Source organism: Pleuronectes platessa, chromosome 2, assembly GCF_947347685.1.
Source record: "Pleuronectes platessa chromosome 2, fPlePla1.1, whole genome shotgun sequence".
Lineage (NCBI taxonomy): Eukaryota > Metazoa > Chordata > Actinopteri > Pleuronectiformes > Pleuronectidae > Pleuronectes > Pleuronectes platessa.
Genome location: NC_070627.1, coordinates 18,326,963 through 18,345,175, shown reverse-complemented (window position 1 = coordinate 18,345,175; position 18,213 = coordinate 18,326,963). Strand labels below are relative to the sequence as shown.

Genomic DNA, 18,213 nt, shown 5'->3' with positions numbered 1-18,213 from the left:
AGATGTCAATGCAATGTTTCCTGTTTTCCGCATAGTCAAGTCAGAAATGATAAATGTTTTCTGGAACCCACACTATTTTAGTGTGATTCAGCGCTGATCAATCAAATCTTAGAAAAATAAAAAATTCAAAAACAACATAAATCCTAAAAATATAAAAGGGTCCTATTTTCACCTCTTCCTGTCAAACTGTTGTCTAGTTTCGGTCTGCTGCACTTTCACTTAGAACACAGGAGCATTTCAGACACGAAATCTTCTTGGCACATGGAATTTTCAACTCAATTTCCAGGAGAGCTGAAATTTCTTCCATATGGTGCTGTTGCATGAAACCAAGGGGACGGGGGGGGGGGGGGGGGGGGGCATGGTTTTCATGTCAGACAGAGGGGAGAAACCAAAAAATAATCTCATCTTAAACACATTTTATATCGGGAGCTCAGCCGCAGCATTTATCTGCGGTGGAGCAGGATACGAAGGGGACATTTACAAGTTCTTGCCCATCTATCTGCCGTCGGAGCAAAGTGCTGCAGGGAACGGCTCCGCCCTCCACATCTTGTCTCCTCGTTGTCGTCTTCTTCGCCCAGTGAAACCTTTGCAACCTTTACGACCTTGCCTGCAGCCAACTGTCAGAGTCCCATGGACCCAGGCCAAAGATGATATACACACGCTGCTCTCTCAACATAAACCACCGTGCACAGCCAAGCTGCAAAACAGATGTCAAGCAGAAGGACTGCACTGTGGTGGTCCTTTCCAGAGGACGTGGCTATATGTGGTTTATTTACTTTGTCTTGTTTTATGTTTACTATTCTCTGGCTTCTCTGATTCCATCTTTTTGTTGTGTTTTAATCCACAGCATCGTATTTGTAAATAGCCTTTATCTTCTCAGACTCTTCTCCTTTCTACTCATATTTCCTCAAGCAGCTACACTGAGTCTTTCATATTCCTCAAAGAAATCCATCACTGGAGTTTCTCACTTTGTGCTTCTTAACTTGCTACAGACTTCATTGTTTCTGTAGGTCATTATTTAGGTCTGCAGAAATACAGATTCTCCCTTGAGTCTACAGTAGCGGCTCTAGAGTATTTGCATTTCTTTGTTACCTGAAAGCCAATTTAGGTCACTAGGTTTCAATGTCACTAAATCTTCCATCAAACATGTAAGAATCAGGTGTGATAAACACCTCAGAGAGTTAAGAAAGTACACCCAATGCTCACATTATAGATAAAAGTATGCAGGTGTTTCGCAGGTATTATCTTTATCATATAGGCCCCCATTTAAATTCACTGGGGTTAGCCTGCTAACATTAGATTTCAGCTGCGAGAAACAAGTAGTCTGCGGCTGAGGTATAGGAAATGTTATGATATAATGAAAGAAGTCGATCAAATTGGTTTTCAGCGGACTTGAATCTCTCCATCAAATTCCTTTGATATCCATTGGCTAGTTTTCAAGGAAAAAACACAAATGTCAAACACAAAGTGCCACCAGAGAGAAAGTCAATGTGGGATTCATCCTTTAGGGACCATGAATTTAAGGCAATATCTGCTATGATACTGATCAGGACTATAGCGATGGACCAACCCAGCTGCCACACAGCCACATTGCTGGTATGGTTAAAAAGGGAACATACTCACAACAGCATTTCAAGAAATTTGATATCATGGTCCATTCCAGAAAGTCAGAAATACCTTTCCTCTTTCTTCTGAACATCACCCAGCACATCTGTGAGCGAGGCTTCAGTTTGAGTGGAAACGTTTCCTCATCGTCTCGTCACACTTGACCAGCTGTAGCCTCTTCTGGCACAACGGATTTTTCATTGTTGTCTGTCCATGTCTCTTTCAATGAGGATGACTGATGTGTGTGTTTGTCTTCAGAGACTGTTCTGCTGTTGCTGTCTGGCAAAACTCAAAGTGCCAATCACAATGCTTCACCCCCCTTCCCCTCGCTATTGTAAGCTCCAACTTTGGACCATAGGGACGCAAAATCAGCATCTTGGCGAGCCAAAAGGAGTGAGCTCAGTAATTTGATTCCTTGGCCCAGTCATGGCGTGCAAAAAAAGGTGATGGGTCAAACTGGAGAACTTGTGTTTCCCTCTGCTTTCACTGTTGGTTTTTCACTCAGTGAAATAACTTATCATGTTCATAGTTTCTCACAATAGACCATAACGCACACTTAATTCAGGCTGGAAGTCACTTCATTACATACAAGTTCTTCCAGCTGTGGTATATTCTCTTCCATCCATCCCTTTCTTTCACCCACTTAGTGAAATTTAGACTGCAGTTTGTACCTTCAGCGCCAATCTACTTTTTTCCTTCCTTGCTTCCTTCCTCCTGCTCGTTGCATCCTTCCCTTGGATTCTCTCTTTGTCTGGTTGGTTGAGGAGCTCCAGAAGACAAGATGGAGGTATTCAGGATCTCATTTGTTTGTTGTTAACGATACCCTTAATGGTTACATTTGGGGTCGTTTGGTTTATATTGCCATATTTTCTACTCTGGATGTTTACATCATATTTAAGCCTGTGCTCAGGGGTTGCGGCTTTTGTGTCATTCTGGACCTGAGTCAAAGTTTTTGCATAGTTCTGAGAGAGGAGCATCAAATTGTGGCCATCAGTTGTATGGGTGACTGGAGACAGATGTTACTATTTTTGAGAAACACTGAGACGTTGCATGCAAGATGTGAGAATAGCTGCTACTTCCGGTGCTCCAGATTTGATGGAGAAGGGAAATATCACTTGCTGAACAAGGAGAGGGAGCGTTCCGAGGGAGACTTGTGTTCTGGTGTTCTCTTGTGCATGCCAATCGCGCTGCACGGTGCTGGGCTGTGAGCACAGGTCAAGGATATCAGGCCCTCATGCCACCCTCAGTTTGGTCAGAAACATGCACACGTGTAGCCTGCTGAAGGTCATTTGTAGGGCTCTGGCAGTGCACCTCCTGTTCCTCCCCGCACAAAGGAGCAGACACTGGTCCTGCTGCAGCTTTAACTTCTACTACCCGGTCCAGCTCTCCTTGTGTAATGGCCAGTCTCCTGGTATCTTCTCCATGCTCTTGACGCTGTGCTGGAGACACAGCAAACCTTCTTGTGACTGAACGTATCGATGAGCCATCCTGTAGGAGCTGGACTACCAGTGCAACCTGAATGGGCTGCAGGTACAGCCTCATTATACTAGTAGGGACAAGGACACTAGCAGAACACAAATCTATAGAATAATTGGTGAAGAAGGATAAAGAGAGAGCAGCTGTCTGTGGCCATCACATGGAACACCATTCTCTTTTTGTGAGTTCACTTGCTTTGGCCTCTCCAAAGCGCCTGTTGTCACTTAAATTTTGCACCAAATCAGGTTAATCCCTGTGACTTGTGCTTCCTAAATGTACAGATTGATTTCTGACTTGCGGTTAAACTGGGACAATTATGTGTTCCTTATTGTTTTTGAGCAGTTAAAGAACAATGACTCATTTATTGCATGTACAGGACAAAGCAGAAAAATGCTTTGAGCAAAATCTGTTGGAATGAAAAGGTGTTTTGAAATCGATATTGGCTAAGTTCCATTGGACATGAGTCACTGGGCATGTTACAGCAGATTTAATCTGCAGTTTTCTCCATCAACAGCACATCCCTGCACATCAGTACAATTTTGTATATTACGCCAGAGTATTTCATGGGAACATAAATTACTCCAAAGTAAAGCATAACCCTGCAGTCTACAACATGCATGGTGTATGTGTGGTAAAGGACTTCTATATATATATATATATATATATATCACAAAAATAAAATTAATAAGAATATAACATTGGAAATAAATACATAAATTTATAATGCTAACAATACAAAAATAAATAATAATAATACGTATTATTATTATTATTGCAGTACAGAGCATATTTGATTTGTTATGTATGCAGATAAATTGGCTAAAATAAGACTGTTACCTGATCTTAAGAGAAGTCAAGGGCTTACATTGTGACTAAGCTGCTATAAGACTCCATACTGAGAGAACCATCTGGGTTCATTTCAAGCTTTTATGTAAACAAGACCCGAAATCAGCGAAATCATGAAAAGAAGAATACTGACTTGTGAGCGGCTCATGGAGCATGAATGAATGAAACTGATTTACAGGACGTCATTCACAGAGACACACACATTTCTGTTGGCAACTACGACCCCCAGACTGACCCCAGAATTCCTCTCTGTGTCCTGCAAAAGCAGTTAAGTCCCATCATAGAAGTTCAAGGTGTGAAGAAACACATTATCCTGCCTCGTTTCATGTTTTCCTACCGAGAGTGTGTTTTCCCTCCCAGCTGTAGTCGGGGTTAATGTCAAGCACGGGCCTGTATTCCCACAGCGAGTAACATGGATGTCAAGTCCCTGGTGATGTTCGATCCTAATTGTAGGCTGAAATTTCCCAAAAGTGGAAAATTAGTGGGTCTTGTCGCTCTGCCAGATACTCCCTCGTCTATTTTTTCTTCCTACTCTTCATCCTATTTATTATTACCAACTGTGGTTGGCACAGTCATGCAGGACTTTGAGGGTCTGCAACATTTGGTAAAAGGCAGTGCTTTGGCTTCAGTATACTCTGTGCTGAGCATTGATTGCAAGCAACTGAAGTCTCTGAACAGTTTTTCTTTGGTTTAAGTTAACTTGCTGAAGTGAGTCATTCACGGTGAGTGAACGTCACTCATCTCCAGGGTACAAAGAGGACGCTGATCTCACTGTGTAGTTTCAGTTTCCTGCCCGCCGCTGTGCTCCAGCACCTCAAGGACTTTTACTTTCTCAAACTCAATCAACCTGGTTGTTACTCCTCAAACAATGTGAGACCAAGAGGCCGAGGAGAAGTGGGTCTGGAAAATCCTCATGAATTAATGGTTTCTGTCTGTTTTCCTGTGCTTTGGTCCAAAGAAAATATTTGGCCAAGATGCCCTGAGCCATCTGACGCTGCGCAGCTAAGATACAAGGAAAAATCACAGTCGTTAGCTCCAGAGATGAATATGAGTGTGTGTGTTCATTTTGTATTATGTCTATACATCCACTCTTAATCTGTCCATACAACTGTCTCTAACTCAAGCTGTAATACTGCATGTCTTGTCTTAAGTGAGAGAGAGAGAGGGAGGGAGGGAGAGAGAGGGAGAGAGAGAGAGAGAGAAAGAGATTAGTTAAGAGTTTTTTTAAAGAAACTCAAAGTCTTAACACATAATTTAAACCTTGTGCAAAATGCAGCTGCAGCATATACTGTACATGTCATATGGCATCATGAGATGCTGGTTGGGATTAAATGCTGAACATCCTCCTGAATATAAACAACATATCTGACTAGAGATAGCATGTCATTGAATTTGTTGGAACCTTCACCAGAGAGGTTCTGTTTTCATCTGTAGATCTGATTTTGGCGTTGCTGTGTATTTAAATGCTGATGCAATTCCTTCGAACCATTTACATCATAAATAACATTTGGTTTATTACTCTGAGCTCTGAAGGGTAAAAGTTTTTTTTTTTTTCTTTACCAAACTGCAAGAGAAAAACATTGCTTTGTTTTTACATTACACATTTACTGTGCACCCATTTACATCAAATGCCACAGTTATTTAAAGCAATGTGCAATTTCCACCATTTGTGCAACCATGGATGACGTTAACATTTCCCACTGAAATGTTAAGTTATTGGAGATAGGGTTGACTTGTCACAGATCTGACATAATTATCACTTTTACAGCAGTAGAGGTACAACAGAGTTTTGGTAATTTTTTATTAGGAAAAATCATTCTAAATGGCCACTTTTCTCCTATTTCGAAAGTTTCCCTTTGCTAAATGTCCTCATAGACCCTTCTACTATATTTATCACATATTTATAAGTAATGATGAAGGAAAGAAGAGTGACAAACTCAAACAACTTGTAGAAACTATCTTTAAATGGACATGTTGAAGGACGACGTGGACATAATGGACACGTAAACCTCCGGCAAGTACTGACAGATATTAGCCCATTAATATCCCTGCTGACGGACAAGAAGGGAGCGTGTGTGTGTGTCTGTGTGTCTGTCTGTGTGTGTGTGTGTGTGTGTCTGTGTGTGTGTGCTTGGTATGCACACAACATCTGCACCGTGTACTCCTTTTCGGACAGAAAATGAGATGTTAAACGATGTTGATTCATGTCACTGAATATTTAACTTGTTATGTTTTACATTTTTTTAAACACCTTCGAAATAAACTAAACTAAAAAAGTCTAAAACCTAAAACAGAAAAACCAGATACAACAGGTCACCTTGTATCTGTGGGTTAGCAGGACAGGAAGAACCAGACTGCTTTTGGTTGTTGATCCACACATTTGGTCCACACTTAACCCATGTTATTGGGTGGAGTGACGTGGAATTCTATACATACACTCCTGATCCCAAGAGCTTGACCCCATCTTTCCCCTTGAGCCGCTGTGAGATTGAAATGTGCGGTTTCAAGTGAAATGGCTCAACAACGGTCGGATGTATTGCCATGAAATTGTTACACATATTAACATATTACACAAATTTGAAAACTGTCTCCGCACCAGAGGACTGAAAGCAGCTGTTGTTTGCAGCGTTCACAGCAGTTGTGCTCCAGATGATTTCTTCCCTCCTCATGGGACAAATCTGTGCAGACTTCATCATCAGCAATTTGCTTTCAGTGCCTATAAAAGTTTTACATTAGCAGTGAAGTTGAGTCAGCCATAGCAGTGGTTCACTGTAACCAGACCATGGATCACATTCCGTTCAAGCATGGGCAGCAGCACTCCAGACTCACACAGAGAGGAAGATGTGGACGAGGCACGATCTTCATCAGCTGCTTCTGTTTAGTGGAGAAACTAACCCCATTCATACCGATATGCAAAATGCAGACCCACTCTCCTCCTGCCCCATCCTCAGTTCAGTTGTACTGTTCCACACGACGCTATGTTTCACCCTTGGCCTCGTTTCAATTTGTTTTTTCCCCTCTTCCACATCTAAACGCTGGCTGCATCCTACAGCACTCTCCACCTTTTGATTCATGCAATTTCTCTCCCATTATTTTGAATCAGTCCCATGTTTCTGGTCTGACCGCATCGCTTTTACTCAGTCCGCCGTCTCCTGAATGAGGTCGACCGCCAGACTCCTGCTCGCGCTCCCCCTCGCCGCTCTCTTCCAATGCAGCCAGACCACAAGCCTCAATTACCCAGCATTCCTCCGAGAGGACCAGAGAGGCCTCAAGTAGCAGAGTATGAAATTAACATTCATGACAGACCTCGTATGCCACAAAGCTATTTCATGAGCTCAACGCTCGCAGAATTTCAGCACTGAGAAAAGTATCAGAGCGAATGTGTTACGCGAATTATAGAAATAATTAGAGAACTGTTACGAGATAAAGATATAATAGGGAATCCATTCTGCCGAGACCAGAATCTAATTGGACATTTTTTTCAGCATGTTAAGGAAGGTTCCATTTCCTGTTTTTCCAATTTTGTTCATGTGCTTTGAAGTCAGGATATGGAAGAAACATGGACACCGTAAAAACAAAAGTTCTTTTATTTATATTTTTTGAGCTACTAGACAACACCATGACACCTTATGCAGTCTATTGACAAGTTCATATTAAAAGATCGATTTTAATATGTCAATATGTCCATTATGTCAATTGGTCTATAAATGACGTCAGAAACTCTTTGGTGACTTTCCGATTAGTGGACGCACAGCAATATTGCAGTCTCAACAAAACAGTTAAAACCAAATGGCTGATTTGTTTACAGTTAGACGGAGAAAAACACTTTGACTGACGCTAAACTGTTTTGCCTCTTTGTGTTTCCTGTATCACAAATTTGACAGAAATCTTAAAAAGAAGCGAAACAGCCATCTTAACTAGCCCCTGCTTAGTGTATCTTAACTAATTAGCTGCATTTTAAGGCGGTTTAGCCTCCTATTAAACTCTCCATTTAAATGTATTGAAGTGTAAGTTAGGTTATATTAATTTACAGGCTGTTTTCTTGAGTTTGTTTCTAAACAGCTTTGTTTTGTATGGTAAAATAATATATATCAAAAAAATATGTTAGGGAATAAAGATATAAAGTCAATAACATCATCCTAACTATCTGTTGTTTCACGGTTTCTGGTTGTGCATAAGCCATTTGCTCAATATTTCTTTCATCATATATTGGATAATATTTACACATTATTAAGTAAATGACATAAATGGAAGGTAAGGAATCTGGTCGGTTCCATGATGCATAGACAGGGATTTTATTAAATGTATCACTTACAAATATGTTCCAAGCACAAAATCACTGGCTTTCACACTGTCACTGAGCAATATTCACTTTTCAATAACCCCTGATGCATTGCATTGGTGTATACAGGAGGTACTGTAGCCCCAAACAGCATTTATTTAAAAGGCAACATATCAATGGTAAAAATGCTCATTTATACAACAAATCTCACCAGACACTGTTAATTCAATGAGCGATTAAAGGAGAAGCCTTCACACAGAGAATCTCTTTGCTCTCTCTTCAAAACCTGTGGATAAAATGCTGTATAAATGATCAATTTTTAATGCAGAAGCTGTGGCGGTTGATCATAATATACCCTGTAGTCATCCAACTCTGAGGGCAAGGTTAGTGTAACTTCTCCTCAACTATAATTCTACTTCACCGCTGCCATTTTCCTACCGAGGTGGTTGAGAGGTGAGGTCATGGGATACGGTTATATATTTCATGATCACTTGTTTTATCACACTGGAATGTAAAAACCTTTGCTTTTCCGTTTTATTATCTTTAAATATCACCCCTCCTTATACCTTGAAATAGTTTTGTCGCACACATTTCTAATCTGGTCTACGTGGGATGTTGTGCATTCCTGTGTATTTAGCAGGTAAAGACTTTGTGTTTTTATTGCGATAAATAAGTTTATCATCTCCAGAAGGTACGGGAGCTAAATGATAGCACAGGAGACTCAGCAAATGATCAGTGTTTGTGGCAACAAATCAAGTTAAGAGACTTGTCTTCATTACTCATATTATATAATTTACCATATATATTATCAGTCTCTCAACATTCATAGGACTGTGGATGACAGCTGCCTCTATGCATGTGCTTTACTGTGCTGAACTGGGTGTCTCATTGTCACAGTTGGGACGTACAAATATTTCTCACTGGAGACCACTCTTTCGACTATATGCTTTACAGTTTGTAGTCACAAGTCAAATTACTGTTCAAATACACTACAACGTCGACCTGATGCTGAATAAAGCTGGAAAGTACTTTTTGAAGCAGCAACAATGAGAATTACTTTGTCATGTTGGAATAATATTACCACTTCTGCTGCTCTACTCATCTGCATGATGTTTTGAAGACAATCTGACAAACATGTCTCCTGTTGCAATCACTTTCAGCATCTGCTGGCCACTGTAACATCATCACAAGGAGCACTATTCATTATTAATCATGGGATTTAAGAAATTTCAAGCTACATCATGAATATACCCAGAACACACCAATGCTTTAAATCCATCAATGTATAGAAACAAACGGTTCTCCTTACAGAGTTTAGGATGGAGTGATTAGATGATGGAGGGTCCTCATGCAGGCTGTCTGTAAAAGGCCCAGAGGACAACAACTGTGCATAAAGCTCCTCTGCATTTGTTACTCCACAACAACAATTCAAAGCATAGGATTCTTTATAAAAACCAATAACACACACTGCGCCACCTTGAAGAAGAGTGAATGAAAAAAAGAAGAAGAATGCACTCAGTATTCACCATTGTAAAGATGGAGTGGTCCAATCAGATGCATATTCAAATTGTTTGTAATCCTGAAAACAGATTTTTGCTGCTTTTCTTTTTGGGGATTCCCACAATCCCACAATCGGACTAGTTCTGAGGATAAGGAGGATCACTAAGCTCACAATTCAGGTTTGCAGGTTTGTTTGTTTTTTGCAAAAACTGTATTTAGATACATGAACACATTTTTTTTTCTAAATAAATGCTGTTCTTGGTAAAGCTCACAAGCCTTGAAAACATAATTCCAAGTGCTTTACTTAAATGTTTTTTATTTAAGTAGATGCTGTGAAAACAATATGCGGTTGAATGTAATGACAATCGGCACTGTACGTGCACAGGCATCCTGTCTGAGATTACAGTACTTAACTTTGAGACCCCAAAAAAGCATACAAACTGCATTTTAAAGCTGAATATGAAACACATACAAAATCTGAAGTTACAGAAAAATGCCTGTCCTGCAAGAACCCTGCAGAAAGAGACAACACCTTTCTGAAGCTACCTGGAAATTAACCCATTGTACTATATAGTAATCCTAAAGGCACCTTAGACGAAGGTATATCCCTGTGCTGGAGTGTTAAAAGAGGTTCGGGGTTAAAAATTTAAGAAATTGGGGGAAACTTCGAAAAAAGCACAACCACTTTGTGGGAATACCATATCACCAGAGGAAATGCTACTTAGTAGATGGATGGATTTTTCATTGCATAAACTATCATGTCACTGATTGTCTAAAAGCGTGACTTTAAGACAAACTGTCGTTCTGTATATTAAACTCAGTTTACTTTCAGTATACTGGAAAATGTGCCCTTATCAACCCTTGATAAACTCTGCGCACAACACTCCATCACTTGCATTTTACTGCTGTGCTGCATTTCTGCAATAGATAACAAATCATGCATGGGGGAAATCTATGTCTCTAATCATGCAGATGCTGTTTCTGGATTTACACTACAAAGTCTAACAGCTAGAGGTTAAAGAGACAACATAAAAATATATAACAATATATAACAAGGAACAATAAAAGAAACAAAGAGACAGGTTGAATAAAAAAATGATTAGTAAAAACCGTGTCCAACAAGCTCTGTCCTGCTGCAGCAAAAACATGTCACCTGACAAGCTGGTTGAGGAGGAGCATCTTCACCTCCTCAGCTTTGTCTCCCCATCTCAACTCATCCCAAACTATCAGCCCAGTCTGTAAAAACGATTCACTGTGGTGCTTCATCATCATCATTGTCATCAAGTCTCCCTCCTCCTCCTCCTTTTCTTTCACCTTCTATGACTTCCTTCTCAGGCTGGACAGGCTTGCTCCCCCTGCAGGCGACAGGTTGGAATGACACTGTATTCCTAACCAGATAATGGGGCAGATGGTGCCTCTGGTTCCACCGTGGGGGTTCAAATTGGAAAGTCAGTGGGACTGATTAGATAGGTGAGCGGAGCAGGTGCAGGGATCACACCCTGCTGGTCGGGTGGCAGCGGTACGTGCAGCTGGACAAGGGGTCGGCACCACCGTCGACGTTCGGGGAGCAGCCTCCCTCACAGCAAGCCCCTGAGAGAGAGAAGGAGACCAGGCACGTTATCGGTGCTGCTGTTTGACACTGCACATGACACCGCTATATTTACCACTCTCACAACTACGTGTGGGCGAGATAAGCAAAACAATGCAGAGGACACAAACTGAGCCATGGCAGATACCTTCTTCCACTGGTAGGGTGGGGTTTGGTCCCTCGTGACTGGTGCCTAGCTGGAGACGCCGCATGTGACGAACCACCGCTGTGGCATTGAACGCTTGCTGCAGAGGAAAGGCCGCACAAACAGCCGAACATGAATTACAGTAGAATCTCATCGTCGTTTCCAAATAGGATCTTCAGAAAGCACTATATACTTCAACAACCACAAATTGTGTCAATAATAAACCGGGGGCTCCGACTCACCTTCCACTTGCTTTTAGCAAAGTTCTTTTTGATCTGAGCACTGACGGACTCGTGGATGTTCTTATCCAGAGCTGTGTCTCCAGCAATCCTGACAAAGAGAGGAAACTATGAGTGTCATACGTGTAGTACAGTGGAATACACAGGGCACTAGATTTGTTAAATGAGAAAATCCCCAAAGTTAAGGAATGTAATGAGAGGAGCTGTTTGTAATGTGATTGTATGATTCAGTGCAGGAGCAGTACCAAGGGTGCTGCAGCGCCTGGTCACAAGTGTAACGTGTGTTCGAGTCTTTCTGCATCAGGTGGACTATAAAGTCTTTTGCTGTAATGAAGGACAAAGATTATAACACTCACGAGTCATGAAGACAGCGGCTGCTCAGAACTGGGACAGTCTATTTATCCATGAAGGAGTTACAATGTGACATCAGTTAAAGAATGGATACACGTTATTAATTAGATAATAATTCAGTGTCTAACTGCTAAAAAAACAATCAGTCATGATTGACAATAAGAAGAGAGTTACATTATTAACCATTCACATATGGAAAACTGGATTGATACCTGAGTCAGAGATGTCGTCCCAGTAAGGAGAATCAAACTCGTACTCTGCCTTCAGGATCTGCTCAAACAGTTTGGCATCGTTCTCATCGTAGAAGGGAGGGTAACCACACAACCTGGGACACAGGACACAGGACCGGTGTCATGTTTCATATTACACGTTAAGGTGAAGCATCTTGATTGATTGGGAACATAAATAAAGATTTTATAACTATTCAAATCTTGTGTCAGTGCAGAATTTTTCAGTCTGAAAGTTAGTTTGGCTCTGTGTCTTAAATTTGTACTCACAGAATATAGGCTATGACACCAATGGACCAGCAGTCCACTGCTTTACTGTAGGGTTTCTGAGCCAACACTTCAGGGGCTGAGAGAATAAAGACATGGTAATGCGGTTAAAATAAAATAATAACCAATGTGCACGATTTTCCATCTGTGCATGTAGACCGTACCTATTTAAATCAACTACTACCAGCTACAGAAGTCCACGGAAACCAAAACCAGCATCCATGTATCATCTCGAACAAAATAACTAACTTGTTGAGTCTGTTGAATGTCTATGAGATACTGAATTATTTTATGTATGTAGCAATATATCAGTTTTGCCGTTCACACATACAGTGAATCTATCTGTAGCACTTTATCAAACACTGTTGGCAGGGGCAATCTGGGTTGCAGTGCCTGGCCCAAGAACACTTTGGCACGTAAAGTGAAGGAGCCGGGGATGGAACCACCAACTCTCTGATTAGAGGACAGCTCGCTCTATGTCCTGCCCCCGGTCACCAGAGGGAAAACCAGGAATCCTAACCGCTATATCAACAAAATCAACAAATTTGTTCTTCTATAATACTACATGAAACAGGGGTTGATTGTTAACATAGTTTTTGATTTTCATTACCAACGTATCCAGGTGTTCCACAGGCAGTCGACATCACACTGCCAGATCCCTCAATTTTAGACAGACCAAAGTCACTGATCATGATTTTAGAGTCTTCATCCATGCTGTAGTACAACAGGTTCTCCGGCTGCAAATACAACACCTGAGTTTACTTTCCGCCAATATTACAGTATAGTGATAATTACAGATACTAAGAAAACATGTCTGTTTGGGTGTTAACATATATATCTCTGACTCCTGACTGACCTTGAGGTCCCGGTGCACAATTCCCATATCGTGGAGATATTTGACTGCATCCAAAATCTGCTGAATGAGTTTGCTGGCATCTTTCTCTGTGTAGAAGCCCTTCTCTATGATGCGATCGAAGAGTTCCCCGCCAGACACCCTGCACAGAGAGGGAGACATCTGGGCATCAATGTGAAGGACCAAACACAGATTTTAAGATGTATTTAAGGAGGCCAGAGAGGAGATAATAACCCGATTAGCAGGATAAACTGCAAAAGCAATAAATTAATGTATTAAGAAAGTGGAAGAAGGAATAAAAACCACAGAAAACGAGAAACATTGTGATCAAGCTTGAAGCCACTAGAGGGAGCCTTCGCTCTGCGCATCTACTGAACTAAAAGGATGCGTTTCTTTTAACCTCTCTCTAAAACACACACACACACACACACACACACACACACACACAGACACACACACACACACACGAGTTTTAATGATTTACATTATGGGGACTAATGAAAAAAAACATTTATAGAAGACAGATGGACAGTTACAGAGAAAAGGAAAGGAAAAAGGAAAAAGAAAGAAGAAGAAGAGGGAAGGGGAGGAATCCTGCAGAGTAACCGAGTATCACTGAACATTTAGGTGTTTTTAAAAAGTGACTCAACCTCTGTCACGGCTCAGTCAGGACAAAAATATCCTTTACGTCACCTTGACCACATACTTTCTATTCCCTCATGACGCAGCGTTGTTCCCCTCATTAGTTTTACATCTCACTGAAACGCGTTTTAGAATTTGTGTTGTTGACATAAAACAGAAGACGCACCGGGTGTTAAATGAAACCTTAAATAAGGGAAGTATTGCAAGGTCACACAATGCTTTTATGAAGCAACATATTTTATTGAAAGAGTCTGAACAGTCATTAAAAATAAACACAAATATAAAAGAAGAGAATTTCCCCACTAATCCTTCTATTTCTTAAATGCACCCCCCTTCCTCTCTGCTTCCGGCTTTTATTTCTCTGATTTCACACTAACTGTGATTATATTGTGGATGATTGATGTTGTCAGGAGCCTCTGGGTGAATAATGCTGCTGATCCTGATCTCTTCTTTCTCTCATGCTCCCTCTCTGACATTTCAGGAGCTGAGGTGGGTGGGAGGCTGTCAGGCTGCAGGTGTGAGGGCAAACTCCCCACTGGTGTTCATGAGTAGGCATAGTACATGGTTTGCCTTTGTGTGTGTGTGTGTGTGTGTGTGTGTGTGTGTGTGTGTGTGTGTGTGTGTGTGTGTGTGTGTGTGTGTGTGTGTGTGTGTGTGTGTGTGTGTGTGTGAGTGTGTGTGTGTGATCATGCACGCGCTAGTGAGCTACAGAGTGCAATTAATGGCGTGTGACAAGCAGTGTGTGGGAGATGAAACACACATCATACAAGCCCTCACATATGTGAATACTCACAGTTGCATGACAAGGTAGAGGTGTGATTTACTCTCGAATATTTCCTCCAGAGACACAATGTTGGCGTGCTTAATCCTGCGAGGAGGGAGAGAAGAGGAAGACAATGGGTTGTTCATTTTATTCTTCTTCTAATGTTTTACCACATTTTGACTTGTCATTGCCATTATTCAAAGTAGATACATGGTTGTGCATGCACCCACCATGCAGCTTCCTCCACCAGTCACGTGCACTGTTTACAGGCTGTAGGCGAGACTACACTGTGTGGTGGCATGCAGCTCCCTAATTGGCTGAACTCCGTGAGCTGCTGCCCCCCTGAGACCCGTGGGTGCATTGACAGGGGTGAGAAGGTGACTCCCCAGATTTAGATCGGAACTCCGAAGGGTGCCTTTAACTCTAAGACTTTTTTTACTCCATTATGATTTCCTCTTTTTGCACTCATCCTGCACGCTGTGTTACAGTGTTTTTAATTTAGCCTACGATGCATGTGACGGGTGCTGAGCTGACAGGCAACACAAGGCCACGTGTCATAGCTGTACTTCAGGTACAGTATGTCTCGGCCTCAGCTCATGCTGGATTACAGCAATGAGTCTGATCCAGATTGAAACAATGCACGGACACCTTCATTCATCTACTTAGAGATGGACCCAGTGGAGGATGAATGATGGATTAAACCTGCCCAGTGAGCAGACGCAAGTGAAACCAGCTCGAGTGTGCACCTTTCACACACAATGAGATAAGGTCAGATGCATGATGCAGCCGAGTCGCTGTGTTTGGTATGGATTTCTGAGCAGATTAGTTTGTGTGGGTGATGCCCACAGAGATGGTGGACAGTGGCCCTAGTGATTGTCAGAGAGCGGAAATGTCTGTTGAGGGCTGGTGAGTCATTTGCTAACCTCTGTCAGCACCCATGAGTCTGACAAGGCATCAGAGCCCAGATGTCGGCAGATTAGAGAACAGCGGTTTCGACCCTGTAACATCTGTATCTGACACGTGGGTGAAACCAGCAAATCTACTGATTCTTAAATCTATAGTCTGTTGAGTTTCTCACATAATGACACACACATTTAATGAACCTTTTGTTTAAGCCTGGCTTGGTCTCAGAATATTTAATTTTACCACCCAACTAACATCACTCTTATTTTCTTTTGTTTCCAACGTTGACATTTTGTATTTTTAATATTTGTAATACACAATTGAGTTTTTCCCCAGATCAGTTAGTGGGCTAATGAATGAACGAATGAATGCATCATAGCCCTGGAACTTAAAGCTCCTGTGGAGGGAGAAGTGTTTTCTAAAATCTGGTTTCTGTAAAATGTTTCTTCACACAAAAGAGATCATGCAAGTTTCAGGAGATATAACCATAAACGTCCAAGAGAAATCTCCTCTTAAAACACTCAACCTCCATCAAGCATATTAGAATGGTGATTTACATTACATGTTTAATTTCAGCTTCATTAAGGTAGTTGTGATCTTACTTACTGCTTGTACAGAATGACATATTGTTACCATTCTCAGGATATTGAGTAAGAAGTTCCACAACTTCCTTCCTTAGAAGACTTTAGATAACTTTTTAATAACGGCGTCAATATCTCGACGAGAAACGTGTGGTGAGAAACATAAAAATTCCAAAAATGAGATAAGAAATCAAACGGTTACTGGTTTTAAGGTAGTTATGTGAATAGTTTTACCATTTCAATCCTGAATTACTGTAAGTACCTTGGTTAATTGCTTGATACTCTCCAGCATCAACCAAAGTTAGCAAGTCAAATAATATGATAAACAAATAGAATATCTAGTAAAAACCTGGTGTATATTATCCAACTTATATTTAAGCACACGTTAACATACCTTGATAATTGTGAACATTTTCGGTCACAAAAATAATGATACAAACCTTTCACAGTTTCTTTACTGAGACAGAACAACGTGACATTTTTCAGGTTCTCAAAAGCAAGTCCTCTAATTGGTCATGGCTACACATGCCTATAGCAGAGTGAGCTTAGTCACTGGATTTGCACATCAGCGTTTGAGTAAATGTTTGGTCTAGATTCATTGGAGGAAGACGAGCTTGATGATCTCACTTGGCTATTTGTGCTTTATCAAAGCAGCACTAGGCTGGGCAGCCATCTGACAGTAATCAGAACAGTCAGGAGACTGAGGATCATCTGGCTTTCCATCTGTCCCAACACAAACTGAACCACCAGGTACGATATTTCAATCTTCTTAGAGAGTTTAAACAAAAGAACATACACCTTGGAAACATTAAATAAACACAAGTCAATCATACATAAGTGTCATTTAAAATAACATGAAGATGACAAGTTCTTGCCTCACAGGAAGGAACAGTGTAATGTATAAAAGAGTATTTACCTCCACCAATGTCCTTCATTAACCCACATTTTAACTCATTAGAATAAGATTTTATTTGGATCCTCACCAAATTGCACAACCTCATAAATAAATATCAGATTTTTTCCCGTGAAGAATCATGACTCTGTAAGAACTTCACACAGATGAGGAGGGGGCCACGTTTTTCAGGACAACTTTTCCTCAGTTTACTCCATTCTTCAAAACTGTATCCAAACTGCAAAATACTGCCCCCCCCACCCTCATTCCACCACGCTCACCTCAGGAGGGATCCTCGCTGTATACCGGCTTGAGTTGTGTGTGTGTCTCCTGTAACCCAGGCAACAAGAGCTCTAAAAATAACTTTGGACCCAATGTAGATCAGCCCTTTTCACTGTGGCCGGTAATTCCCTCACATCTAAAAAGAAATAAGTTCAAAGTGCTCCACAATCACCAGCTGTGTTATCCTCACTTGCCTTTCTCTCAATAAAATAAACATTAAATGCCTTGTACAGGTGGAGAGAGAGAGAGTGTGCGTGCAGTAGTTCTTATCAGTGTGATATGATATAACCCTGCATATTATAGAAACAAGGGCTAAAGGTGCACACTTTCAGGTTTTAGGTCAGATTATACAACACCATGATCTCAGAAAGATAATATAAGTGTATTAGAGAGCTCCTTTTCCACAGGTCAAAAAGAACACTTAACATCTGGCTTTTTTCTGCAATGAGAATAATCAACATTCACTCCCAGGTCACATGACTCTGCAGGAGACAGACAGTGTGCGAATGAGCACAATTCTTCTTCTTCTTTACTTTGGCAGCCTAGACTCTGGTGCAGCTCCGTCTCTGGCGCAACGTTATCACACAAATTTAATTTCCAGGCGTTGGTGCATAACAAGCCATGTACATGCAAATTGTATAGAGTTCAGGTGACAAGTTAGATAAAGTTCAATATGATGCATATTACATGTATCAAACTAGATTGTGTTACAACAGTCATATATGACATGTATCATATCCAGTAATGTGATACAACATACTTGATTCAGTA

The 18,213-nt window shown here is 41.1% G+C and overlaps 1 protein-coding gene across 2 annotated transcripts in view; it reads right to left on the bottom strand.

The window, feature by feature from the left end:
• Positions 1-8,198: 8,198 nt before the first annotated feature.
• camk1b (calcium/calmodulin-dependent protein kinase Ib) overlaps positions 8,199-18,213 on the bottom strand; it is a 35,487-nt gene continuing 25,472 nt past the window's right edge. For both annotated transcript variants that reach the window (XM_053433574.1, XM_053433565.1), the window contains exons 4-12: positions 14,815-14,889; positions 13,383-13,521; positions 13,137-13,263; positions 12,530-12,605; positions 12,245-12,357; positions 11,927-12,005; positions 11,685-11,772; positions 11,446-11,542; positions 8,199-11,299 (exon numbers count right to left, since the gene is read on the bottom strand). In XM_053433574.1, coding sequence (XP_053289549.1) covers positions 11,202-11,299; positions 11,446-11,542; positions 11,685-11,772; positions 11,927-12,005; positions 12,245-12,357; positions 12,530-12,605; positions 13,137-13,263; positions 13,383-13,521; positions 14,815-14,889 — 892 coding nt within the window. In that variant the 3' untranslated portion in view covers positions 8,199-11,201. The remainder of the gene's footprint in view (positions 11,300-11,445; positions 11,543-11,684; positions 11,773-11,926; positions 12,006-12,244; positions 12,358-12,529; positions 12,606-13,136; positions 13,264-13,382; positions 13,522-14,814; positions 14,890-18,213) is intronic.